This window comes from Moschus berezovskii, chromosome 6 (assembly GCF_049115385.1).
Source record: "Moschus berezovskii isolate FMDL1 chromosome 6, NW_MosBer_1.0, whole genome shotgun sequence".
NCBI classification, from domain to species: Eukaryota; Metazoa; Chordata; class Mammalia; order Artiodactyla; family Moschidae; genus Moschus; species Moschus berezovskii.
Window position 1 is genome coordinate 32,545,435 of NC_142465.1, and position 23,223 is coordinate 32,568,657.

Sequence of the window (23,223 nt, forward strand, 5' to 3'; positions counted from 1 at the left end):
CCTGAATTCCTTGCAGGGAAGACACTCCCATGTAGAGGAAGACTCCATACAGGACCGGCATCGGGATAAACTGAAGATGAAAGGGCAGAGACCAGAAATTCAATGTGGTATCATAGCACACTCAAGATTATATAAACTGCCAAACCTTCAAGAAAGAAGCAAACTCACAAAATCACTGCAGAAAAGGTGCATTCGTTTCTGCTGTCTTTACATGATTAAGAAGCAGAAGCGAAAACAGAAGCTGACAATGATACAAATCATTTTGTTCTGAAATGGAATGATTACATGTAAGTGTAATCCGGTCCTGGTTAAACCATAGGCCTCACATCTTCTCCCCATCTGGTTCTTCCTCCTCCAGGGAAATGGGCAGGTGTGCACACACACACATGCACACACACACACTCACTGATCTCTTTTACAGAACTGAAATCTTCTAAATCTTTTGTAGTCACATAATCATCTCCTCAGGGATTTGGTATATTTTAATATAGACTAAAAGCATTTGCTTTTTATTAATCAGAGACTTGAGGGCAGGGGTAGGGAGTTATCTTGTCAGATAAAGAATAATTTAGGGAGAAATGGCAACTTGAAAACGCATGCACACTTCCCACATTATACCAATCTAGGTAATTTTCAGAGCAGCTTTACGAGGTAATGAGGTCCATGGAATTAAGGCAAGGAAAATGTCACTGCAAAGACTACACTCAACTTGCTTTTATTCTGGGGCTAAAAAACATTTCTAAACATAATTCTTCTTTGAACTAGAAAATTCCCATTGGATTTTACATTGTTCTGGCTCTAGAGTGAGTAGACATCTCAATTTGGTGCTAATCTTGTTAGAAGAGCTACTGAATGATTTTCTAAAGGAATCCTCCTGAGACTGTTCTAGGAAGGTCAGGCAATGCCCACCACAATGACTCCTGGTTTCATTCCCAAAGAGCAGACACCTTTGTGCTCCTCCAGATGGCACCCAGATCAGAGGTGGGGGTGGGCCAGGGACAGAGAGTAGAAGGGGGAAGGGGCATGAGGAGAGGTGGCAAGATCAAGTGGAAGGTAAGGGGGCAGGAGGAGGGTTCAGAATCCTGTCCCACCTCTGCCAATCTGCACCCTTAAACAGCATCTGCACTGTGGGCTGAAGTGGTTGATGAGTCACTAAAAACTGGGAGAAGGAGACACGGGAGATAAGTAAGTGCTCCACAATGGCTGGGGCTTGAACTTTCTTTTTTATTCAGTTTATCCCACAGGCAGGCCTTTCACCCACAAAAAAATTGTTTCCTCATGTTCAAGGTAGCTTCTATCTTTCCAAAAATCCTATTTTCACCCCATGTCTCATACCAGCCACTGCCCATTTTGCTTTTCTACTTCAAAAGAAAAAACTTCTCCATAGAGTTGTCTGCCCACACTCTCTTTACTTCCTCACCACCTATATACGGTTCAGGTCCCCATCACTAGGCTTCTACTGTACTGTTCCAGTGAATCTGCTCTTAGCAAGTCTCATTAGGCTTCCATGTTGCCAAACCCAATGATCTTGGTTTGCTCTTAATTTTTCCAGACAGCTTCCAATCAATCATTCCCCTTGCTTGAATTCCCTGACATCATAGGCTCCTGGTTCTCTCCCTCCCCCTCTGGCAGCTCCTCTGAGTCTCTGTTGCTATCTTCTCCTCTACCCACTTTCTAAATATTGGACCTCCATGGACTCTGCTCTCTCTCTACTCCTCCTTTTTTATAGCTACCCTTCCCCCTGAGTGAGCTCATCTATGCCCCTGGCTTTCACTACCACTGATGTGCTGACTCCCACATTTATATTTTTAGTCTAGTAACCTCCCTTAGCCTCTTCACTCAGATGCCTACCAGACATCTCACTCAAATCTGATCACAACCCACCCCTTACAAAATCACTTCCTCCTTCATACAGTCTTCTCCACCTTAAATGCCATCACTCTCCACCCAGATGGTCAAGCCAAAAACCTAGCAGTTATTTTGATGTTTCCATTTTCCCATCCCATATCCAATCAACCAGCAAGACCTGATCTCCTCCAAGATATACAGAAGTCATGCCTTGTATGCATTCCTTACTACCAACTTCCCCATCCAACTACCATCCTCTCTTACCTGTAATAGACTCACCAGTCTCTCTACCTCTATTTTTCCTCAACCTTAAATACTTATTCTCTAGATATGAGCCAGAGAGATCTTTTTAAAAAATACTAAATGGATAATGTCCCTCTACTGCTAAAACCCTTTGAAGGTTACCTTTACCAGTGTCAACAAGCCCTACATGATCTGCCCTTGCCCTCTTCAATCTCATTTCGCAGTGTGTCTGCCTTAACATCCCTGAGCCACACAGCCCTGGTAGCTCCTAGAACATGTATCATTACTTCCCACTTCAGGACCTGTCTAGACTGCTTTTCTCCCTTCCCTCTGTGTCCTCTCCCACCATTCATGGCAGGGCTGGCTCCATCTCATCTTAAACACCATTTCCTTAGAGAGGCCTTCTCTGACCACATTAACAAAACACATCCCTTTAATTCTCTACAGAACCATACAACACTGTATATTTCCTTTGAGCACATATTACATTCTGTAATTACCCTGTTTATTTTCTTAACTAACTTCCTTAACTACATTTATCTGTCTTGCTCCACTTAGAATAAACTCCTCAGGGCAGGTATTTGTATGTGTATCTATTTGTCGTACCACTGCATTCCCAGCACAAATCAGGCACTTAATATTTACCTAATGAACGAATGAATGGTTTTACCTTTAATATAGCTGTCATGAAGACTGAGCAGCCCATCAACACAAAGATCATAAGGCCTGTCACTCTCTGTTCTCGGATGCCCAAGAATTTGGGCTGTTCTCCTGGGGCAGAGCACTCAGATTCCAATTTGAGGCTATTCACATGTGTGATGGATAGGACAGTTGCAGCCACAAACCAGGGCAGGCCCATGACGGAGCAGACACCCAGCATGATGGCCACCATCAGCAGGTCCAGGTGGTAGCCACATCCTTTCTGTGGGGAAACAGAGTCTCCATCACCATCAGTGGGCTGGCTGTAGTGGGACATAGGACAGTGAGCTAAGAGTCTCAGGCCCAAAGCAGGAAGGATAAGGAAGGGGTCCAGGGATTCCAGAAGAGTCTTGCAGCCCCTCCTGGTTTGGAGGGAATAGAGAAGAAAGAGAAACCTTAGCGTGTCCTACACATGCCAATATCCAATTTTTATCCAAGTGTCCCCAGATCTCACCCTGAGTATCACATATTCAAAGATTCATCCTTTCTCAGCAGAGTAACCAGAGACACATCTTGACCATTCTAGAGGGTTGGCCCTACAGGAGTTGGTAATAAATATGTTCCTATAAACACTCCCCATTCCTTGCCAAATATGGATGCTGCCTACTCTAAGGGTTGAAGGAATAGAGACAAGTCATGAAGCCTCTCACTAATAAATGTATTGGCACCAACCCTACCTCCTAGGATTCTTGGGCTCAAGGTTCTGTCTGGAAACCTCAGTAATGGACACCAATGGGAGAACAGCTGTCTCCAGGAATGTGAACAGTGGTCCAAGCCCTAACTTGAACCTCAGGAAGATAATCCTGGACCAGAGCATGTGACCATATAGGGACCACCAAGAATTCTGCCCACCAACCTCCCCCACAGGTCTGAGAGGAGAGTAATAGATTCCAAGCTTCCTTCACATTATATAATCATGCTCTACTCTAGTTTCATCTCCAAACCAATCTCTGTCATTAATGAAGGAGTCAGAAACCCTGGGAAACTCTGTATGAGCTCCTTCCATGACTGCTTTTACCCAGGTTCTACAGTTCCTGGTCTAAATGGGCTTTCCTTAAAATTTTTTAAAGATGTAGTAGATTGTCATTATTATTATGCCATTATTCTAGGTCAGAAATTTTTCTTACCTTGAGTTTGTGTTCCTTCCTGTTAATGATGACGGCTGTGATCTGCTGGTCCATGAATATTAAGATAGTGCAGAGCAGTGCTGGGATAACTGCAGCAATCACAGTCCACCAGGGATTGGGGCCAATGGGACTAATAATCCACCCTCGGTCATCCCGTGTTGGCTAAAGGGAAAAAGCAAGGTTTTATTTTTGTATTTTAAGTTAACTGTAGTCATTAGGGCAAAACAGATCAAACTGAATCACAGCAACCATATTTCTTTTTATTCTTGAATGAAAATTCTCAAAAAAAAAAAAAAGCATGAAATACAGCAATTCCTTAGAAAACCTATGACCTTGTTCCAAATCCCCTTTGAGTCAGTCCTCAATTGTCAATTTCTTATGGAATATTCACTAATCCTTCACTTCCTTCCCTGGCTCTCCAAACTCCTGTGTACATAAAAAGTGACTTTAATCTCCACATTGACCCAGATAAAATATATTAACCAATAATAAAATCTGTTGTTTAAAGAAGAATTTATAACTTTCAAAGACAATATAAGTAACTTTGATTATCCTCCTAACTACTATCCCCACCAGAAGCCATATCATGTATGTTTACAGCACAAATAAAGGCAGCAGAGCCAGTTACATGGAATCTCAGGGGCCTGGTCCAAGACCCGCCTCCCATCAGCAATGAAACAAGGTCTAGGCCCTAGAGACCTGAGAGAAGAGCCCAAAACACTGAATCTGGGGACTCGCATGATCTGGGATCCTCTTCAATGACCCTGTAAGACCACTGTTCATAAATCTTATAAACTAAACTCTTCTAGATCTCAAAAAAAAATGCCAGAGTACTCTGGGGAAGAAAAGTTCACTTTGATTGGCAAGTAGGGATGGAAGATAAAAGGCCAGGGATACAAACTGGCCCCAAACTCATGAACAAAGAAAGACTTTAGTCCAAAGTATTTGGTTCCACATTGGTTATCATTCTAGGATTCAAAGACTCTTCAATAATGTCACCAAGTCCCAAATTATTAATAGGTTAGGTTCTGAAAGTTTATAGAACCTGTGTTTCCTTAGTAATAATGTTCTAAATGGTAGTTAAATTGTTAGGTCAACACAAAAACTTATTAATCCCTGATTGACATTAACCCACCAATAATAGTACTAGCCTTCAGACTGGGTCTTGGTCACTGGGGGTCATGTGGTGTAATAGGGAAGAGAAGAAAGAAGAAAATGTTCTCTCTGCTTCCTGAAAGGGAGGTCTGCCAATGAGCAGCACTGCCTTTGATATTCTCCCATTTTCTCTGACGTCTCTCCCAGAAATTCAGTGCCTTCTGACTATCTTAAGCCTACCCATCAGGAAACCTTTCCAAGAACTGCTGAATGCTCCGAGATTACTTATTTTTACACAAAATCCATTCCTCCTGCATTGTCGACCTCAGCCAGCTATTAGAGAAAAAGCTGATCGCACTCATTCACACAGGGTGAGAATGATATATATTCTAGGAGGTGTATACTTTTAAAGAGGATGTTTTTTAATCCATCAATTTCTAACTGGGTGGCATTTCAGTTGAATTTAACAAAACGAAATAAAATTTTTTCAAGCAATACAGAAAAAGATATTTTTAACCAGGCCTGCTTCAGGGAGAGAGACAGGGAAGACGAAGGCCGACTAAGCGGGGTGTTTACAAGTTACCATGGGCCTGCGTTCCTGGCTCCCTCCTCCCCCCCAGCCTTCCCCATTCCCTCCTCTCCTGGCTCCTCTCCAGTCCCCAAGGACACACAGATTTCCTCTTCTCTCCACTCTGCAGGGATCTGTGGAACTGAGCTCAGCTGTTCTGTCTTCTCAGTTTCCTCAGTAGGTACCCCCAAACTGAAACAGATTCGAGTCCCCATGTTTAGATCAGCTGTTTTACTTTTTGTATAGATTTTTGGATCAATAGTATTGATTATAGGCAGATATACAAACAATGAATTAGGGTTGAAGAGAGCTCACGATTACTCTGGTGGGGGCCTTAGACTGAGGGTGAAGCTCCTCCACCGCCTCCCCTCCTCATGGGGCAAGATATCTGAGGAGCAGAACTGAGGCCTACAAAGAGCCATTTCACCCTTCCTGATTTCCTAAGACAGCTGATGCTCAATGAAGTGCTGTGAACCAGAACTTGTTCCAGAGACCCACATTCCCACAGTCTTTGGTGTTTATATAAATACAAATATTCCATTGTTTTAGTTTTTAATTATTTATTTGGCTGCACTGGATCTTATTAACAACTGTGGCATGGAAACTCTTGGTTGAGCCATGTGGGATCTAGTTCCCTGACCAGGGATTGAACCCAGCTCCCTGCATTGGGAGTATGGAGTCCTGGACCACCAGGCAAGTTCCCACATTTCATTGTTATAAATCTTCACATATTAAAAACAATAAATAGCATTAAGAAAATAAATAAGGCTTTTCATTCATTAAACAACATTAGGTTTTCTGACTTTTCTGATTTGAACTCATCAAGCCGGGAGTTTGCTTTTCTGAATGGTACGGCATGAGCAGCACAACTCAGGTTTAGAGGACGACGAAATACATGCTTAGGACAAGCAGAGAGGCCCCTGAAATAGCTCAGGGTCAGACTCTGTGAACTACGTAGGGGTACCAGGTGCCCTAAGATCTGCTTACCTTGAACACACTGGGAACCTGAAGCTTGGGTGATGGGACTCCAATCAAAAAATCAATAATCACCATTGTGAAGATAGTGAGGAAAACAGCAAAGTCGCTCACCATGGAGCGGACCTGGCATGAAAAAGGATGGAGATGTGTTACAGTAGATTAAACACAACAGAAAAGACTCAGGTGTTATGAAATGCTTAAACGTGCTCAGAAAAATGCTTTAACTTTATTGGTCAATTAATACAAGCATATTTAAACAACAGGACTATGTTAACAAGCCCAAATTAATACCACCAAAGTGTGGGTATCAGAAAGGAGAATGAACCCTCTGACAAACTCTACTGGGACGCACTCCAAACTCTGAGGAGTTCTGTTCAGAGAATCTGGGCCCAGCATTTAGGGAACAGCTCTGAGAACTTGGGATAAGATTTCCTGGGACCAACAAGATCCAGCTGCACCCAGACCTTGCAGCAGCACCAGTTCCTCTTTGCTCTCAGCCCCAACATCAAATCTATATGCAAGTCCTGTTGACTCTGCTTTTAGCTCATGCCCACAATCTGACCCCTTCTCACCACCCCATAGTTCCCAACAAGATCAGAGGCACCAGCAGCTCTTGTCTCTGAAGCTGCAGCAGACTCCTAACCCTGCCTCTGTCCTTATGTAAAGCTGCTGGAATGATCACTCAAAACACAAGTCAGATCATGTCACTCTTCCACCAAAACCCTGAAATGCCTCTTCATTTCTCGGAGCTAAAAAGCCCAGAGACCTGCTTGGCCAGTGAGGCCCACACACATCTGATATCATTACTGCTCTGACCCAGGTCCTGCTGCTCCCCAACTCTCTCTGCCTGTCCCAGCCACACAGCCCTCCTTGCTGCTTCTTACTCACACCAGACTCTCCCACCTCAGGGCCTTTGCACTTGCTTATCCCTCTGCCTCAGTGGCTTTTCCTCCAGGTGACCCCATGGGCAGCTCCCTCCTTTACACCCACTCAGGTATCACAATTCCCACTTAATCATCTCTCATGGTCACCACCCTCCATCCTGGTACTTCCTGTATGTCTTTCCTACATTTGTTTTTCTCCAAAGCCCCCTCATCACCATTTTGCCCCTAAGAGGACTGATTAACCGATTTTATAGTTTACAGAGTCGGACACGACTGAAGTGACTTAGCAGCAGCAGCAGCTTTAATAAAACACAGTCCCCCTCAGTGTCTAGTGCCCTCTGTATGCCCACCTTAATCTGAGCTTCCAACAAGACAGAGCCAGATACAACACCTGGCCAGGTATACGTGGCCACATGTAAGGTACCATCACTGATACCTTAACCTGACTTTGCTTTCTTTTGAAACCTGAGGTTTCTAGCTCCCCTTCCCTGGTTTTTTTTAGTTCTCCTCTGAATGTTACATAAATTCTCTGAACATGTAGCTGCCCTACCAAGAAGCCCATCCTGGGGCCCAGGGTCCTTCTCTCCTCTGAACTCCTGTGGCACTTATATCCCAGGATGGCATCCATCTAATGACTGCTATCGCCTATGGGCCTGGTTGTTTCATGGGTTTTCCCGTCCTGTTGATGGCAGGGACTCTCTCTCTCTCTCTCTCTCTCTATATATATATATATATATATACACACAGAGACACACACACACATAAATTAGAGGATAATTACTTTACAACATTGGAAGGTTTCTGCCATACATCAATACAAATCAGCCATAGGTACACATATGTCCCCTCCTTCTCAAACTCCTATCCCACCTCCCTCCCCATCCCACTCCTTTAGGCTGTCACAGAGCACCGGCTTAGAGTTCCCTGCATCATACAACAAACTTCCACTGACTATCTGTTTTACATATGGCAATGTGTATGTTTCAAGGTTATTCTCTCACATCATCCCACCCTCTCCTTCACCACTATGTTCAAAAGTCTATTCTTCATGTCTGTGTTGCATTTGCTGCCCTGCAAGAAGAAACAAAACTACCATATGAGAAGTTAAAGGCAAAAGAGCAAAGGAAAGATATACCCATTTGAATGCAGAGTTCCAAAGAATAGCAAGGAGAGATAAGAAAGCCTTCCTAAGTGAACAATGCAAAAAAATAGAGGAAAATGGTAGAATGAGAAAGACTAGAGATCTTTTCAAGAAAACTAGAGATATCAAGGGAACATTTCATGCAAAGATGGGCACAATAAAGGACAGAAATGGTATGGACCTAACAGAAGCAGAAGATATTAAGAAGAAGTGGCAACAATACACAGAAGAACTGTACAAAAAAGATCTTCATGACCCAGATAACCATGATGGTGTGATCACTCACCTAGAGCCAGACATCCTGGAATGCAAAGTCAATTGGGCCTTAGGAAGCATCACTACGAACAAAGCTAGTGGAGGTGATGGAATTCCAGCTGAACTATTTCAAATCCTAAAAGATGATGCTGTTAAAGTGTTGCACTCAATATGCCAGCAAATTTGGAAAACTCAGCAGTGGTCACAGGACTGAAAAAGGTCAGTTTTCATTCCAATCCCAAAGAAAGGCAATGCCAAAGAATGTTCAAACTACCACACAATTGCACTCATCTCAGAGGCTAGCAAAGTCATGCTCAAAATTCTCCAAGCCAGGCTTCAGCAATACGTGAACCATGAACTTCCATATGTTCAAGCTGGATTTAGAAAAGGCAGAGGAACCAGAGATCAAATTGCCAACATCTGTTGGATCATTGAAAAAGCAAGAGAGTTCCAGAAAAATATCTACTTCTGCTTTATTGATTATGCCAAAGCTTTTGACTGTGTAGTTCACAACAAACTGTGGAAAACTCTGAAAGAGATGGGAATACCAGACCACCTGACCTGCCTCCTGAGAAATCTGTATGTAGGTCAAGAAGCAACAGTTAGAACCAAACATGGAACAACAGACTGGTTCCAAACTGGGAAAGGAGTACGTCAGGGCTGTATATTGTCACCCTGCTTACTTAACTTCTATGTAGAGTACATCATGTGAAATGCTGGGCTTGATGAAGCATAAGCTGGAATCAAGATTGCCGGGAGAAGTATCAGCAACCTCAGATATGCATATGACACCATCCTTAAGGCAGAAAGTGAAGAAGAACTAAAGACCCTGATGAAAGTGAAAGAGGAAAGTAAAAAAGCTGGCTTAAAATTAAATATTCAAAAAACAAAAATCATGGCATCCAGGTGCAAATAGATGGGGCAACAATGGAAACAGTGACAGACTTTATCTTTTTGGGCTCCAAAATCATTGCAGATGGTGACTGCAGCCATGAAATTAAAAGATGCTTGTTCCTTGGCAGAAAAAGCTATGACCAACCTAGACAGCATATTAAAAAGCAAAGACATTACTTTGCCAACAAAGGTCCATCTAGTCAAAGCTATGGTTTTTCCAGTAGTCATGTATGGATGTGAGAGTTGGACTATAAAGAAAGTTGAGCACTGAGGAATGGATGCTTTTGAACTGCAGTGTTGGAGAAGACTCTTTGAGAGTCCCTGGGACAGCAAGGAGATCCAACCAGTCAATCTTAAAGGAAAATCAGTCCTGAATATTCACTGGAAGGACTGATGCTGAAGCTGAAACGCCAATACTTTGGCCATCTTATGCAAAGAACTGACTCATTGCAAAAGACTCCAATGCTGGGAAAGATTGAAGGCAGGAGGAGAAAGGGACAACAGAGGATGAGATGGCTGGATGGCATCACCGACTTGATGGACATGAGTTTGTGTCTATCGTGAGTTGGTGATGAACAGGGAAGCCTGTCATGCTGCTGTCCACGGAGTCACGAAGAGTCGGACACAACTGAGGGACTGAGCGACTGAGCTGAGCTGATGACCTAGCAATCCCAGGCATATACCCTGAGAAAACAATAATTGAAAAAGACACACGTACCCCAGTGTTCATTGCAGCACTATTCACAGGGGTTAGGACATGGAAGCAACCTAGATGTCCATCGACAGATGAGTATATAAGAAGTTGTACATATACACAATAGAATATTAACCAACTATAAAAATGAACTCATTGGAGTCAGTTCTAAAAAGGTGGATGAACCTAGAGATTACAGAGTGAAGTCAGAAACAGAAAGATAAATATCTTAAAGCATACGTATGGACTCTAGAAAGATGGTACTGATGATCCTACTTGCAGAGCAGCAAGGAGACACAGACATATATATTTTAAAATTATATAGTAACTTTACTGAGATATAATTCACATGTTTTACAGTTTATTATTTTTTAATTGAAGTAGAGTTGATTTACAGTGTTTCAGGTGTACAACAAAGTGATTCAATTTCATATATATATTATTCTTCAGGTTCTTTCCCATTATACATTAATTACAAGGTACTGAGTAGAGTTCCCTGTTCTACACAGCAGGTCCTTGTTTATCTATTTTATATGTAGTAGTGTGTGTATCTGTTACAGAGACAACATTTTAAGCTTCTTTTGCATCCCCTATTTCACTTAAGCCAGGCTTGAGCAAGTAGCAAGTAGTCAGTACACAACTGCCACCTGTTCATTGTACGTCCAGACCGGAAACAACAACTTATTTAGAAATTATTTATTTAGACAACTGGTTTAGAAACAACAACTTATGTAGAACTGCAGCCTCCACCTGCCCTCCAGGCAGCTTCCCTTAACTGCTGTGTAGCCTGACTGACATCTGAGAATGTGTTGTTGTCCTGAATGTATACACAGAAAATGTCTCAACTAAGACCCCCACCCACTCACGCATCCTGCTTTGCATATCTGACTGATAAAAGCCTCACACAAAGAAAAACCACAATTTCCTCCTGATCCGAGCTCCTCCTCAAAGCAAAGATACCTTTAGTCCCTCTCTGCTTGGCCTCTAATTCCACCCCGCCCAAACCACTCATGAAACAAACAATGCCATCTGCGTCAGGGAGAGGCAGTTGAGGCTTCAAACCATCATGCAAACCAAGTCAGGAGCGTTTTGGCTGCTGCAGTCAATGTGCCCAGTGATTTCACAAGCTATTACTAGTCATCCCCAAGAGGAGACTCTGGGGTCCCCTACACATCCCAGGCAATCATCCCAATGTACTGTCTTCAGATGCCAGTTCCAGCTACTACTTGCGACATATCCCAGCATACTGGAAATGAGATGTAATTGAACACGACGACCACCTTAAACTCACCGGACACTTTTCAATCTTAGGTATTACCTAATTCTTAGGTATTAACCCCTCATCCTACACCACACATGGAGAAGGAAATGGCAACCCACTCCAGTTTTCTTGCCTTGGAAATCCCATGGACAGAGGAGCCTGGCAGGCTACAGTCCATGGGATCGCAAAGAGTCAGACATGACTGAGCACACATGCATACACCACACATCTATGAAAGAGGCTGCTGGACACAGGAAGAAGAGAAGGCCACGGCCTCCAGAATCAGGTCTTTTGGAACTCTGCACCTGTCAATGTACTCACAAGCAGCATGGAGGCTGAGAACGGGTTCTGTGATACTAGAAGTCTAACACAAAAGAAATGCAAGAGTGTGCTACCTACTCTGGTTGGGAAATAGCGACTCGTCTTGAAAGTCTTCAAGGTGCTGGAAAGGATGAAGGTGGTGAAGAAGAGAATGCAGGACCAAAAGAGCACATCAGGAGTATAGGGTCCATGGTGGCCGCAGGCAGAGCCTGTGAACTCTCCGTGCATCTCCTGGCACTCCTGGAGGAACAGACATTCTGGGTGATGAAAGGCAGGCACGAGGGAGGACACTGTCTCCTGACACTGTCATCCCAGGGTTACTGGGACATGCAGGCTGCCTATAGTCTCCATCTGCCCTCCGTGCAGCTGTGGGCTCTTGTTTGCATTTTGGGTGACTGCTTATGGTCCTAACTAAGACACTTTTGTAAATGAAATCAGAACTGTCCTGAGCAAACATGAGGTTCTGGGATGGCCCCAGCTATTGCACTGTTTTTATTACAGAGGACTTCCAAACTTGAATGTTCTTCAACCCCCCCAAAACCTGGATCTGTCCCCTGACCCTCCCTGATTTCATTCCCACATATCCTCAGTGTAGGGTCACTGTGCAGGACGTGTGTGGGAAAGAGATGCGAGGTCATCTTCCTTTCCCTTTGTGTACAAGAGAATTCTGAAGGGAAAGGAAAGTCAGTTAAGAATTGTGTTCTAAAAAAAAACCAAAAAGCTTTACTTCTATCATCACCAGAGTTTACTGAAGGGCTCCCCACTTCTACCTAGAAGTACCCTTTTAGCCCATTGGTCACAAGGCTGAGCTGCCTGGCAGCGTCCAGACTTACACTAACAGTCAGGTTGGCCCAGTGGACTTCTGTAGTCACGATGTTGTGGTCCTTCCAGTACTGTAAAGTATGATTGTTTGGATTCTCTGGGAGGGTACACCTGCAGCTGAGGGGAAAAGAAAAGACATTCCGGAGAGAAGTAGCCAAGTATTCAAGTAAACATTTTGAGCCATGACAGGGCCAAAGGCATTGCCAAAGCCCGTGCTATTTCTCCTTTGCCCACTTCAGATCCTTGAGGTTGGTCCTATTCATTGAGACCCAACTATACGCTGATTTTTCAGTCAGTCATTACTAAAATTGGGCTCAAATCAGCATGTGGGTCTTCATATATTGTGCTGACAAGTTAGGCATCTGATGTGGTAGTTCCCTTGCTTAGTTTCTATCTCTTGGGCCCTTCCTACAAAATCCATTCTATATAGCAAGGAGGACCAGATACCCATTCAGCTCTCAATAGCCTCCCCAAGCCTAAATATTTTGTACTTTAAACCCCTATCACATTCTTGCTCTGAAGTCAGAGCCTCCTGGAATCATGATGGAAACTACAACATTCTCCCCGGTAATAGCCACTCTCCTGGTCATTCCCTGACTTCCCCAGGCCTCATCTTGCATACAAGCCAAAGCAGACAGACCTGTCCCACTGGCCACCATGTTGCTTCCCAATCCCAGCATACTTCACGCCTGTACTGGCTCCCAGTATACTCAACTGACATGGTCATTCTCAGCAACTTGGTTTCACCTCTGATTCTGCCAAGCATGCCTTCTAAGGATGTAGCATGACAGGATTAAAATTCAAAAAGATCTCAATAGGTAATAACAATAGAAGGAAATCAACAAAACAAAAACAGAGAAAGCCATAAAGTACTATATTTACATATTAAAAAAATCAGTTCCAAACTTGGAAACAACAAAAATGCTCTTCAGTAGGTGAATGTACGTATGGTAGTACATCTAGACAATGGACTATTATTCAGTGTTAAAATGAAATGAGCTACCAAACCAGGAGAAGACAAAGAAGACATTTAAGCACAAATTATGAAGTGAATGAAGCCAATCTGAAGAGCCTATGTACTGTATGATTACAACTATATGACACAGTAGGAAAGGCAAAACTCTGGAGTAAGAAGACCAGTGGTTGCTAGAGGTTGGGGTGAGGGGGAGGGATGAACAGGCAGGGCACAGAGGGCTTTTAGGGCAGAGAAACTATCCAGTAGGACGCTATAACGGCAGATATGTCACTAAACGTGTGTCAAAACGCACAGAATATACAATTCCGAGAGTGAACCCTAATGTAAACTCTGGATTATGGGTAATCATGATGTGTCATTGACTGCAACAAACATGTCACTCTGGTGATGGATGTTGATAGTGGGGGAGACTGCACGGTGGGGGCCGGGAGGTATATGAGAACTGTCTGTCCTCAACTTCGCTGTTATCTTAAAATTTGCTCTCAAAAAATTAACTCGATTTAAAAAATCAGTTACACACCTATTACCATAAAATCACTTAAAGAATTGGGGAGTTCTAGCTTTATAACGGGCTTCCCTGGTGGTTCGGATGTAAAGAATCTGCCTGCAATATGAATCAACAGTGGAATGCAACTGAATTGTTAAAAAAAATAAAAATACCATCTTGGCGCTTCCCTGGTGATTCAGTGGTAAAGAATTGCCTGCCAATGTAGGAGACACCAGTTCAGTCCCTCACCTGGAAGATCCCACGTGCCATGGCACAACTAAGCCTGTGCACCACAACTGCTGACCCTGTGCTCTAGAGCCCAGGAACCACAACTGCTGAGCCTGTGTGCCGCAACCACTGAAGCCCACTCAAACTGGAGCCTGCGCTCCACAACAAGAGAAGTCACCACAATGGGAAGCCTGTACACCACATCTAGAGAGCAACCCCAGGCCTTCGCAACTAGAAAAAGCCCGAGCAGCAGCGAAGACCCAGAACAGCCAAAAATAAATAAAATTATTTTTAAAGAGAATACTGTCTTGAGCTTTATTAACAAAGAATTTCAGTATCCAAATCCAAAGTCTACACATTCCAGAGCTGGTCACTTTTGTCTGTCTTCTCCCACTTGGACATAAACCTCATGAGGGTAGAACTTTCTCTGTCATGTTCACTGCTATGTTTTCAGGGTCTAAACAGTGCTGGGCACATAGCAAGTGCTCAACAAATATTTGTTAAGTGAATGAATGAATGATTAAAAAAGGTCAAAGAATGAACCTTCCTCCAATGCCAATCAGAAATCCACTAGGTTTCAAAGATTATATTCCCTGATGGTGATTATTTTGTAATAAAATAACTTTTAAATTCTAATACATGTTTAAGGAGTTATTTTTAAAGTGTGAATAAAGGGATAACTAGAATCTAGAAAAGTGTATCGAGGCTGGTTGGCAGGCATCTCTACACAGTGTGCCTTCTGCTCAGGCAGCTTCAGATTAATATTGTTCACTTTACAACCAGACCTTCCACATCAGAATGGTACAACCAGAATGGAGGGAACTTAATGTACAAAGCTAAAGGATAGGGAGAATTCTCTTTAGTCATGATTCAGAGAACACCATTCCTGAGAAGAAATGTTTACAGGACCAGACTCTCCTAGAAGGATGAAGACACAGTGAAACTGTCTTTTTTTCAACTTAGCCAAACTATACTGAATAAGTGAAAAAAAAAAGTTGAAATCTAGGTAAGTAAGTAGTTTTTTTTGGGGGGGGGTGTTAGTTCTAGAAAGTCATGTAGGTCTTCAGAGAACCACTCAACTTCAGCTTCTTCAGCATTTATTGTTTGGGGCATAGACTTGGATTACTACAATGCTGAATGGCCTGCCCTGGAAATTAACCAAGATAATTCTGTCATTTTTGAGTTTGCACCCAAGTACTGCATTTCAGACTCTTTCATTGACTATGAGGGCTACTCCATTTCTTCTCAGGGATTCTTGCCCACAGTAGTAGATATAATGGTCATCTGAATTAATTCACTCATTCCTGTCCATTTTGGCTCACTGATTCTAAGACAGCGATGTTCACTCTTGCCATCTCCTGCTTAACCACATATCCAATTTGCCTTGATTCATGGACCTAATATTCCAGGTCCCTATGCAATATTTTTCTTTATAGCATCAGACTTTACTTTCACCATCAGACATATCCACTGCTTTGGCCCAGCTGCATCATTCTGTTTGGAGTTATTAGTAAATGCCATCCACTCCTCCCCAGTAGCATATTGGACACCTTCTGACCGGGGAGGGCTCATTTTCCAGTGTCATATCTTTTTGCCTTTTCATACTGCTCATGGGGTTCTTGTGGCAAGAATACTGGAGGGTCCTTTTCATCATAGGGGATTGTAATACAAAAGGAGAAAGTCAAGAGTTACCTGGAGTTACAGGCAAGTTTGGCCTTGGAGTACAAAATGAAACAGGGCGAAGGCTAACAGAGTTATGTCAAGAGAACACACTGGACATAGCACACACCCTCTTTCCAACAACACAAGAGGTGACTTAACACATGGACATCACCAGATGGTCAATACTGAAATCAGAATGATTATATTCTTTGCAGCGAAAGATGGAGAAACTCTATACAGTTAGTAAAAACAAGACCTGGAGCTGAATGTGGCTCAGATCATTAGCTTCTTATTGTAAAATTCAGTCTTATATAAAATAAAGTAGGGAAAAATACTGGGCCATTCAGGTATGATCTGAATCAAATCCCTATGATTATACAGTGGAGGTGATAAATAGATTCAAGGGATTAGATCCGGTAGACAGAGTGCCTGAAGAACTAAGGACAGAGGTTCGTAACACTGTACAGGAGGCAGTGACCAAAACCATCCTAAATAAGAATGCAAGAAGGCAAAGTGGTTGTGTGAGAAGGCTTTACAAATAGCTGAGGAAAGAAGAGAAGGAAAAAGCAAGGGAGAAAGGGAAAGATATATCCAACTGAATGCAGAGTTCCAGAGAATAGCAAGGAGAGATAAGAAGCCTTCTTAAATGAACAGTGCAAAATAAGAGAGGAAAATAATAGAGTGGAAAGACTAGAGATCTCTTCAAGAAAACTGGAGATATCAAGGGAATATTTCAAGCAAGGATGTGCACAATAATGGACAGAAAAAGTAAGGACCTAATAGAAGCAGATTAAGAAGAGGTGGCAAGAAAACACAGAACTATATAAAAAAAGGTCTTAATGACCAGGATAACAATGATGGTGTGGGCACTCACGTAGAGCCAGACATTCTAGAGTGTGAAGTCAAGTGGGCCTTAGGAAGCATTACTACAAAGAAAACTAGTAGAGTGATGAAACTCCAGTTGAGTTACTTCAAATTCTAAAAGATGATGCTGTTAAAGTGCTGCACTCAATATGTCAGGCAATTTGGAAAACCCAGCAGTGGCCACAAGACTGGAAAAGGTCAGTTTTAATCCCAGTCCCAAAGAAGGGCAGTGCCAAAGAAAGTGTCCAGTTCAAACTACTGGACAATTGCCCTCATTTTGCATGTTAGTAAAGTTATGCTCAAATCCTTCAAGTTAGGCTTCAACAGTACATGAACTGAGAACTTCCAGATGTACAGGCTGGGTTTAGAAAAGGCAGAGGAACCAGAGATCAAACTGCCAACGTTTACTGAATCATGGAGAAAGCAAAGGAATTCCAGAAAAGCATCTACTTGCTTTACTGACTATATGAAAGCCCTTGACTATGTGGATCACAACAAACTGTGGAAAATTCTTAAAGCGATGGGAATAGCAGACCACCTTACCTGTCTCCTGAGTAATCTGTGAGTCAAGAAGCAACAGTTAGAACCTTGCATGGAACAACTAACTGGTTCCCAGTTTCGAAAGGAGTACATCAAGGCTGTATATTGTCACCCTGCTTATTTAACTTCTATGCAGAGTACATCATGCGAAATGCTGGGGTGGATGAATTACAAGCTGGAATCAAGATTGCCAGGAGAAATATTAACAACCTCATATATGCATATGATACCACTCTAATGGCAGAAAGTGAAGAGGAACTAAAGAGCCTCTTGATGAAAGTGAAAAAGCTGGCTTAAAACTCAACATTCAGAAAACAAAGATCCAGTCCCACCATTTCATGGCAAATGGGGAAAAAGTGGAAGCAGTGACAGACTTTATTTTCTTGGGTTCCAAGATCACTACAGATGGTGACTGCAGCCATGAAATTAAAAGATGCTTGCTCCTTGGAAGGAAAGCTATGACAAACCTAGACAGTATATTAAAAAGCAAAGACATCATCTTGCTGACAAAAGTCCATATAGTCAAAGTTATGGCTTTTACAGTAGTCATGTGCAGATGTGAGAGTTGGACCTTAAAGAAGACGGAACGCTGAAGAATTGATGCTTTCAAATTGTGGTGCTGGAGAAGACTCTTAAAGTCCCTTGAGCGGTAAGGAGATGAAACCAGTCAATCCTAAAGGAAATCAATCCTGAATATTCATTAGAAGGACTGATGCTGATACTGAAGCTCCAATATTTTGGCCATCTGATGTGAAGGAGCTGACTCACTGGAAAAGACCTTGATGTTTGGAAAGACTGAAGGCAGGAGGAGAAGGTGCAACAGAGGATGAGATTGTTAGGTAGCATCACTGCCTCAGTGGACATGAATTTGAGCAAATTTTGGGATATAGTGGAGGACATGGGAGCCTGGCATGCTGCAGTTCATGGGGCTGCAAAGAGTTGGACACAACTTGACAACTGAACAACGAAGTAGATTTCTAGACCTTTTGGATACAGAGTAAGAGACCTATGGATTTATAAGGAATTATTAATATTTTCTACCTAATGATTCCTAAGAGTAGCCTATATATACTCACAGAGAATGTGATGTGGTCCAAAGCCTCACAAGTTTTTGCAAAAAGAAGTTCTTCCCAACAACTAACTTGAATCCTCCTTGCTACACTTGCAGTCTTTTTGTCTCAGTGCCTAGACACAAAAGACATACTCTGGAAAGCATTTCTCAAGTCCTCTCTGATTCTTACTCTTAATCTATCTTCCCCATCATTATCTTAAAAAATAATTTTATGTGGGTAATTTTTAAAGTCTTTGTTGAATTTATTACAATATTCTTCTATTTTATGTTTTGGGTTTTTGGCTGTGAGGCATGTGGGATCTTAGCTCCCTAGCCAGGAATTGAACCCACACCCTGAGCTTTAGAAGGTGGAGTTTTTACCAATGCTCCACCAGGGAAGGTCCCCCATCATCACTTTTGACTGTTCTCCTCTGGCAGACCCCCAGGTCTCCTCCCCCAGAGGGCCAACATACTTCCTTAACAGAAGCTATAAGCACCGCATGGCATGCTACCTCAGCCATTATACTCAGGCCCTTCACTTTATTTTTTAAAAAATAAAAGAAGCAGAAGCATACTCACTAATACAGGCTAAGGTGGTCCAGCTGGCTATGCATGTGGATGGGATAGGTCTCTGCCAGGTGAATCAGCTTTTCTATTGCTTCATAGATGAAAATAATGCAAATCAGGGAGGCAAACGCTTCTTCAGTGAAGCGAGTAATGTAGCAGACCAGGGAACTGGCATCAGTTGCCACGAGGACAATACACAGGAAGGCAGTCCACAGTCCAATACAAGCCCGCAGGGAGAGGTATGAAAGGGCGTAGTCCCTGAAACAAGACCAAAGGTCATCGAAAGTCAGTGAATGGCTTTACATTCTGACCCACTGCATTACAGGCAAGGGCCAGAAATGTGGTTAATTCATCTGCCATCGTCAGCTCCAGTACTGCAAGCTGTCCCTAATTCTGACTGCACTTTACTCCTGAAGGCTGTCCTGGAGCAGTTGTGACAAAGATTTGCTTTACAGGTAATATTTCCCACAGCAAGGACAGCAACAGTGGAGAAGGTGCAAACTGTCCACTGTCCACTTCTGCCATTCCTGCCTGACATGGTTAAGATCCTCTTCCCGCAGTTAAGGAGAATGGTCCTTGCTCCATGTGCTCCTACTTCTAATACATGATGAAAGAAAGATTTCATAGGAAAAGTAGGAAAATGAGGGCATTGCTGACACCTCACCAACAATCAGAATATAAAGGGAGAGTATTAACTCAAATTAAAAATTGACTGGAACAGACTTAGAGATATAAAAAACAAACTTATGGCTACCTAAGGGGAATCATGAAGAGGGAGAGATAAATCAGGAGTTTGGGATGAATACACACACATCACTATATATATATATATAGATATATAGAACAGATAACCGACAAGGACCTACTATATAGCACAGGGAACTCTACTCAATATTCCATGATAACCTATATAAGAAAAGAAACTGAAAAAGAATGAATATAGGTATATGTATAACTGAATCACTTTGCTTACAACAGAAACTAACACAATATTGTAATTCAACTATACTCCAATTTAAAATTTTTAAAAATCCATACAATTAAAAAATTAAATTTTTTAAAAAGAAAAATTGACTGGAAATGGAAATTGAGTTTTCTTTAGGAAACTTTCATTAGGAATTTAGATTAGCTAGGGAAAGTGCTTTTAAAGATAAAAAGTCAAAAAAGTCAAAAGTTGAGGGACATTAATAAAGTTCTTAGGGCCAGGAGATCTGCTATTTTAGGTATGGTCCTACCTGGGGGCAGGGTGACAGACCACAGGATGCTTTTGCCTGCTTACACTCTAGTAGGTCCCTAACATTCAAACCTAATAGCAAACTAACACATCCAGATAGAGTTTTCAGAAAACCAAATATCTTACTTGCAGAATTTGAACAAAATCTTTTCAAACACAAGCACTGGCCCAGTACTTCCCAGGATGGTTAGAGCCTGGCCGGCAAACAAGGAATAGGCGATCCCAGTCATGGAGGCTCCAAACAAGGATTCAATCGCACTCTACAGAGGGAAAAAAAACATCACCGAGTCCACAGCCCATCTGAAATGAGTGACACAGGCTTATATACATTCCTAACTTAGCTCTCCAATGCACCTGACAAGCCACTTGTTTGTATTTTGTCTCAGCAAGAGTGATGTGTACATAGTCTAATCCTCTTGTAAGTGGATACTGCTTCAATAATTTAGGTCCCCAAATCCATCTACATATGATTCCTTGACAAGTCTACTACGCATGACTCAACTCATTATTTATACATAGAAAGCACAATGACACCATTCACATTATGGGCTGTCATACAGAGCCACCTTAAATCTTATTTTCAGATGCCATCAACATATAATTTTCTATCCTTGGAGCAACGGGCAGTACAACAGGGCAATTGGCTGCCTAAACTGATATGCAGGCAGAAGAGGGTCTGTTCTAAAGGGAGAGCGGTGTTGCTCTTTGGCATGAAGTCAGAAGACTACGTAATTCAACAGGAAGAAACCAATCTCTTCAGTCCACGCCCAGGAAATTTTCCTCCCAGTAGACGTGGCTGCCCTCATAATGTTTTTACTCCCATTTGGGACCATTAGAAGTGGCAAAAGTTCTTACTATGCGCCCCTCGGTGGCTTCTCCAAGCAGTCCCCCAAAGGTGATGACAGGTGACATGCAGGCACAGTACAGGAACAGAAAGGAGGCCAAACACTGAAGGCTGAGGGCGTCCCGGTAGTCGCTCCAGTACCAGGGGGCCTTCCGCTTGATGTCCAGCACCAAGCCCCCAAAGAGCCTGCAGAAACACGGCAGACAGGCGTCTAAGGCAGTCGCTCTCCCACTAAAGCAAGCCAACAGAGCACATCCGAAAGTACTTCAAATGCGCTCCGTAAGGAGGTTAATATTTGGCTTCAATTTGACCCCAAGCACAAGAGATCTCGCTGCGGCCAGCATGGATTCTGGCCATGTTCCAACATGGATTCTATTTGTAACCAAAGGTATGAATTTGAATGATTATCCCAAACATAAAAATAATTAATTTGCTATGCATAACATCCATTCAATAAAAAGTTCCCAAAATTTAACATGAAATGAAGTATTAGCTTCAAACTTCAAATTCTGAGCTGTTAGGAAGCAATGAACAAAACTATCATGGTATTAAAACTGTTAGTTTTATTATATGTTTTCTAGATAAAAAGCCCCTATCACCTGTATATTCTTACTTTGAACTACCCACCTTACTTGAGAAATCAGCATAATCATTCATGCAGTCGCCAAGTAGTAACAGATACTTCATGCCAAGCACTGTGCCAGGTGTTGGACACGCAACAATAGCAAGGCAAACACAGCCCTTTCTCTCTAGGATGAACAGTCTGGCACAGGGGACAGACAGTGTTGTGAGGCTGCCATGGCCGCAAAAAACAGGGAGGGCGTTTCAGCTAAGACTCAAGAATGGACCAGGAGTACAAGATGAGGCAGAGGGGCTGGTGTGGATGACGCCTAGAGGTGAGAGCGCATGGCCCATTCAAGGAGCTGAAAGAGTTATGACTGGATAAGGCAATGTGAGGGGTAATATCAATAGACAAGGGTACAGATGTTGGAAAAGCTAAGTCACAAAGGGCCTTATACAAAGGAATCAGAAATTTATCCAACGGTGCGTCAAGCAGTGAAGGACTTTAAACAGGGAAGCAGCATAAGTAAGCAGGCATTCTGAAAGGACCTCTCCGGTGAGAGTGTCATGAATGGAACATGGGGCAAGGCTGGAGGCCGTGGGTTGGAAAGAGGATCGGGTGCCAATTAGGAGGCAGAATCAACAGGACTTGGTGGCAGGACTTCAAGATCCCTCTCCACTTCCCAAGGACGAGAAAGATCAAGAGTGACATGTCCTACACCAAGAAGGAGGAGTATGTCCAGACAGGGGCAATTTTTAAAGAGTGGAGTCACTGAAGAGAGTCATTCAGCATTCTACAGGGCAAATTACCTACTTTCTTCTACACATGAATGGCATAGAAAAAAAAAAAAAGAGGAGGAGGCCTGTTATAGAACGGGAACATAATAATGAAATGCAAATCTCCACTGGATCCTGCATCAAACAAACTTTAAAAGGATGTTGCCAAGACAATCACACAAAGGTGAGTATGGACTAAGCGTGAGACAATGTAAAGAATTATTGTTAATTTTATTAGATTTCATAATGGAATGATAGCTGTTTTTTAAAATGTCCTTATCGAACAGAGATACCTGCTCAAGTAGTTACAGGTGAAATGACATGTAACTGGTGATTTGGCTTAAAATAATCTAGAAAATATAAAAATAAAATAATTAAGTAGTGAAGAAATAGATGAAACAACATTGGCAAAATGTTGGTAGCTATTGATGGGCACATGGGGGTTCATTACAGTGTCCTCTCTTGTTTATGTTTGAAATGTTCTATGCTAAAAACTAAAAAACACCAATCTACTCGCTCATGAAAGGAGGCTTAGCTAGCTCTTTCGTTCTCTGTGCTCAGGAGTCTAGAGGTGTCTCATGAGGCCTGGGATCTGTATGCCA

The 23,223-nt window shown here is 42.5% G+C and overlaps 1 protein-coding gene across 2 annotated transcripts in view; it reads right to left on the bottom strand.

Moving 5' to 3' along the window:
* Positions 1-23,223, bottom strand: part of SLC4A8 (solute carrier family 4 member 8) — an 81,872-nt gene that overhangs the window by 13,737 nt on the left and 44,912 nt on the right. For both annotated transcript variants that reach the window (XM_055395538.2, XM_088836899.1), the window contains exons 12-20: positions 21,295-21,469; positions 20,566-20,699; positions 19,218-19,463; positions 12,842-12,947; positions 12,087-12,248; positions 6,568-6,681; positions 3,918-4,079; positions 2,762-3,013; positions 2-70 (exon numbers count right to left, since the gene is read on the bottom strand). In XM_055395538.2, coding sequence (XP_055251513.1) covers positions 2-70; positions 2,762-3,013; positions 3,918-4,079; positions 6,568-6,681; positions 12,087-12,248; positions 12,842-12,947; positions 19,218-19,463; positions 20,566-20,699; positions 21,295-21,469 — 1,420 coding nt within the window. The remainder of the gene's footprint in view (position 1; positions 71-2,761; positions 3,014-3,917; positions 4,080-6,567; positions 6,682-12,086; positions 12,249-12,841; positions 12,948-19,217; positions 19,464-20,565; positions 20,700-21,294; positions 21,470-23,223) is intronic.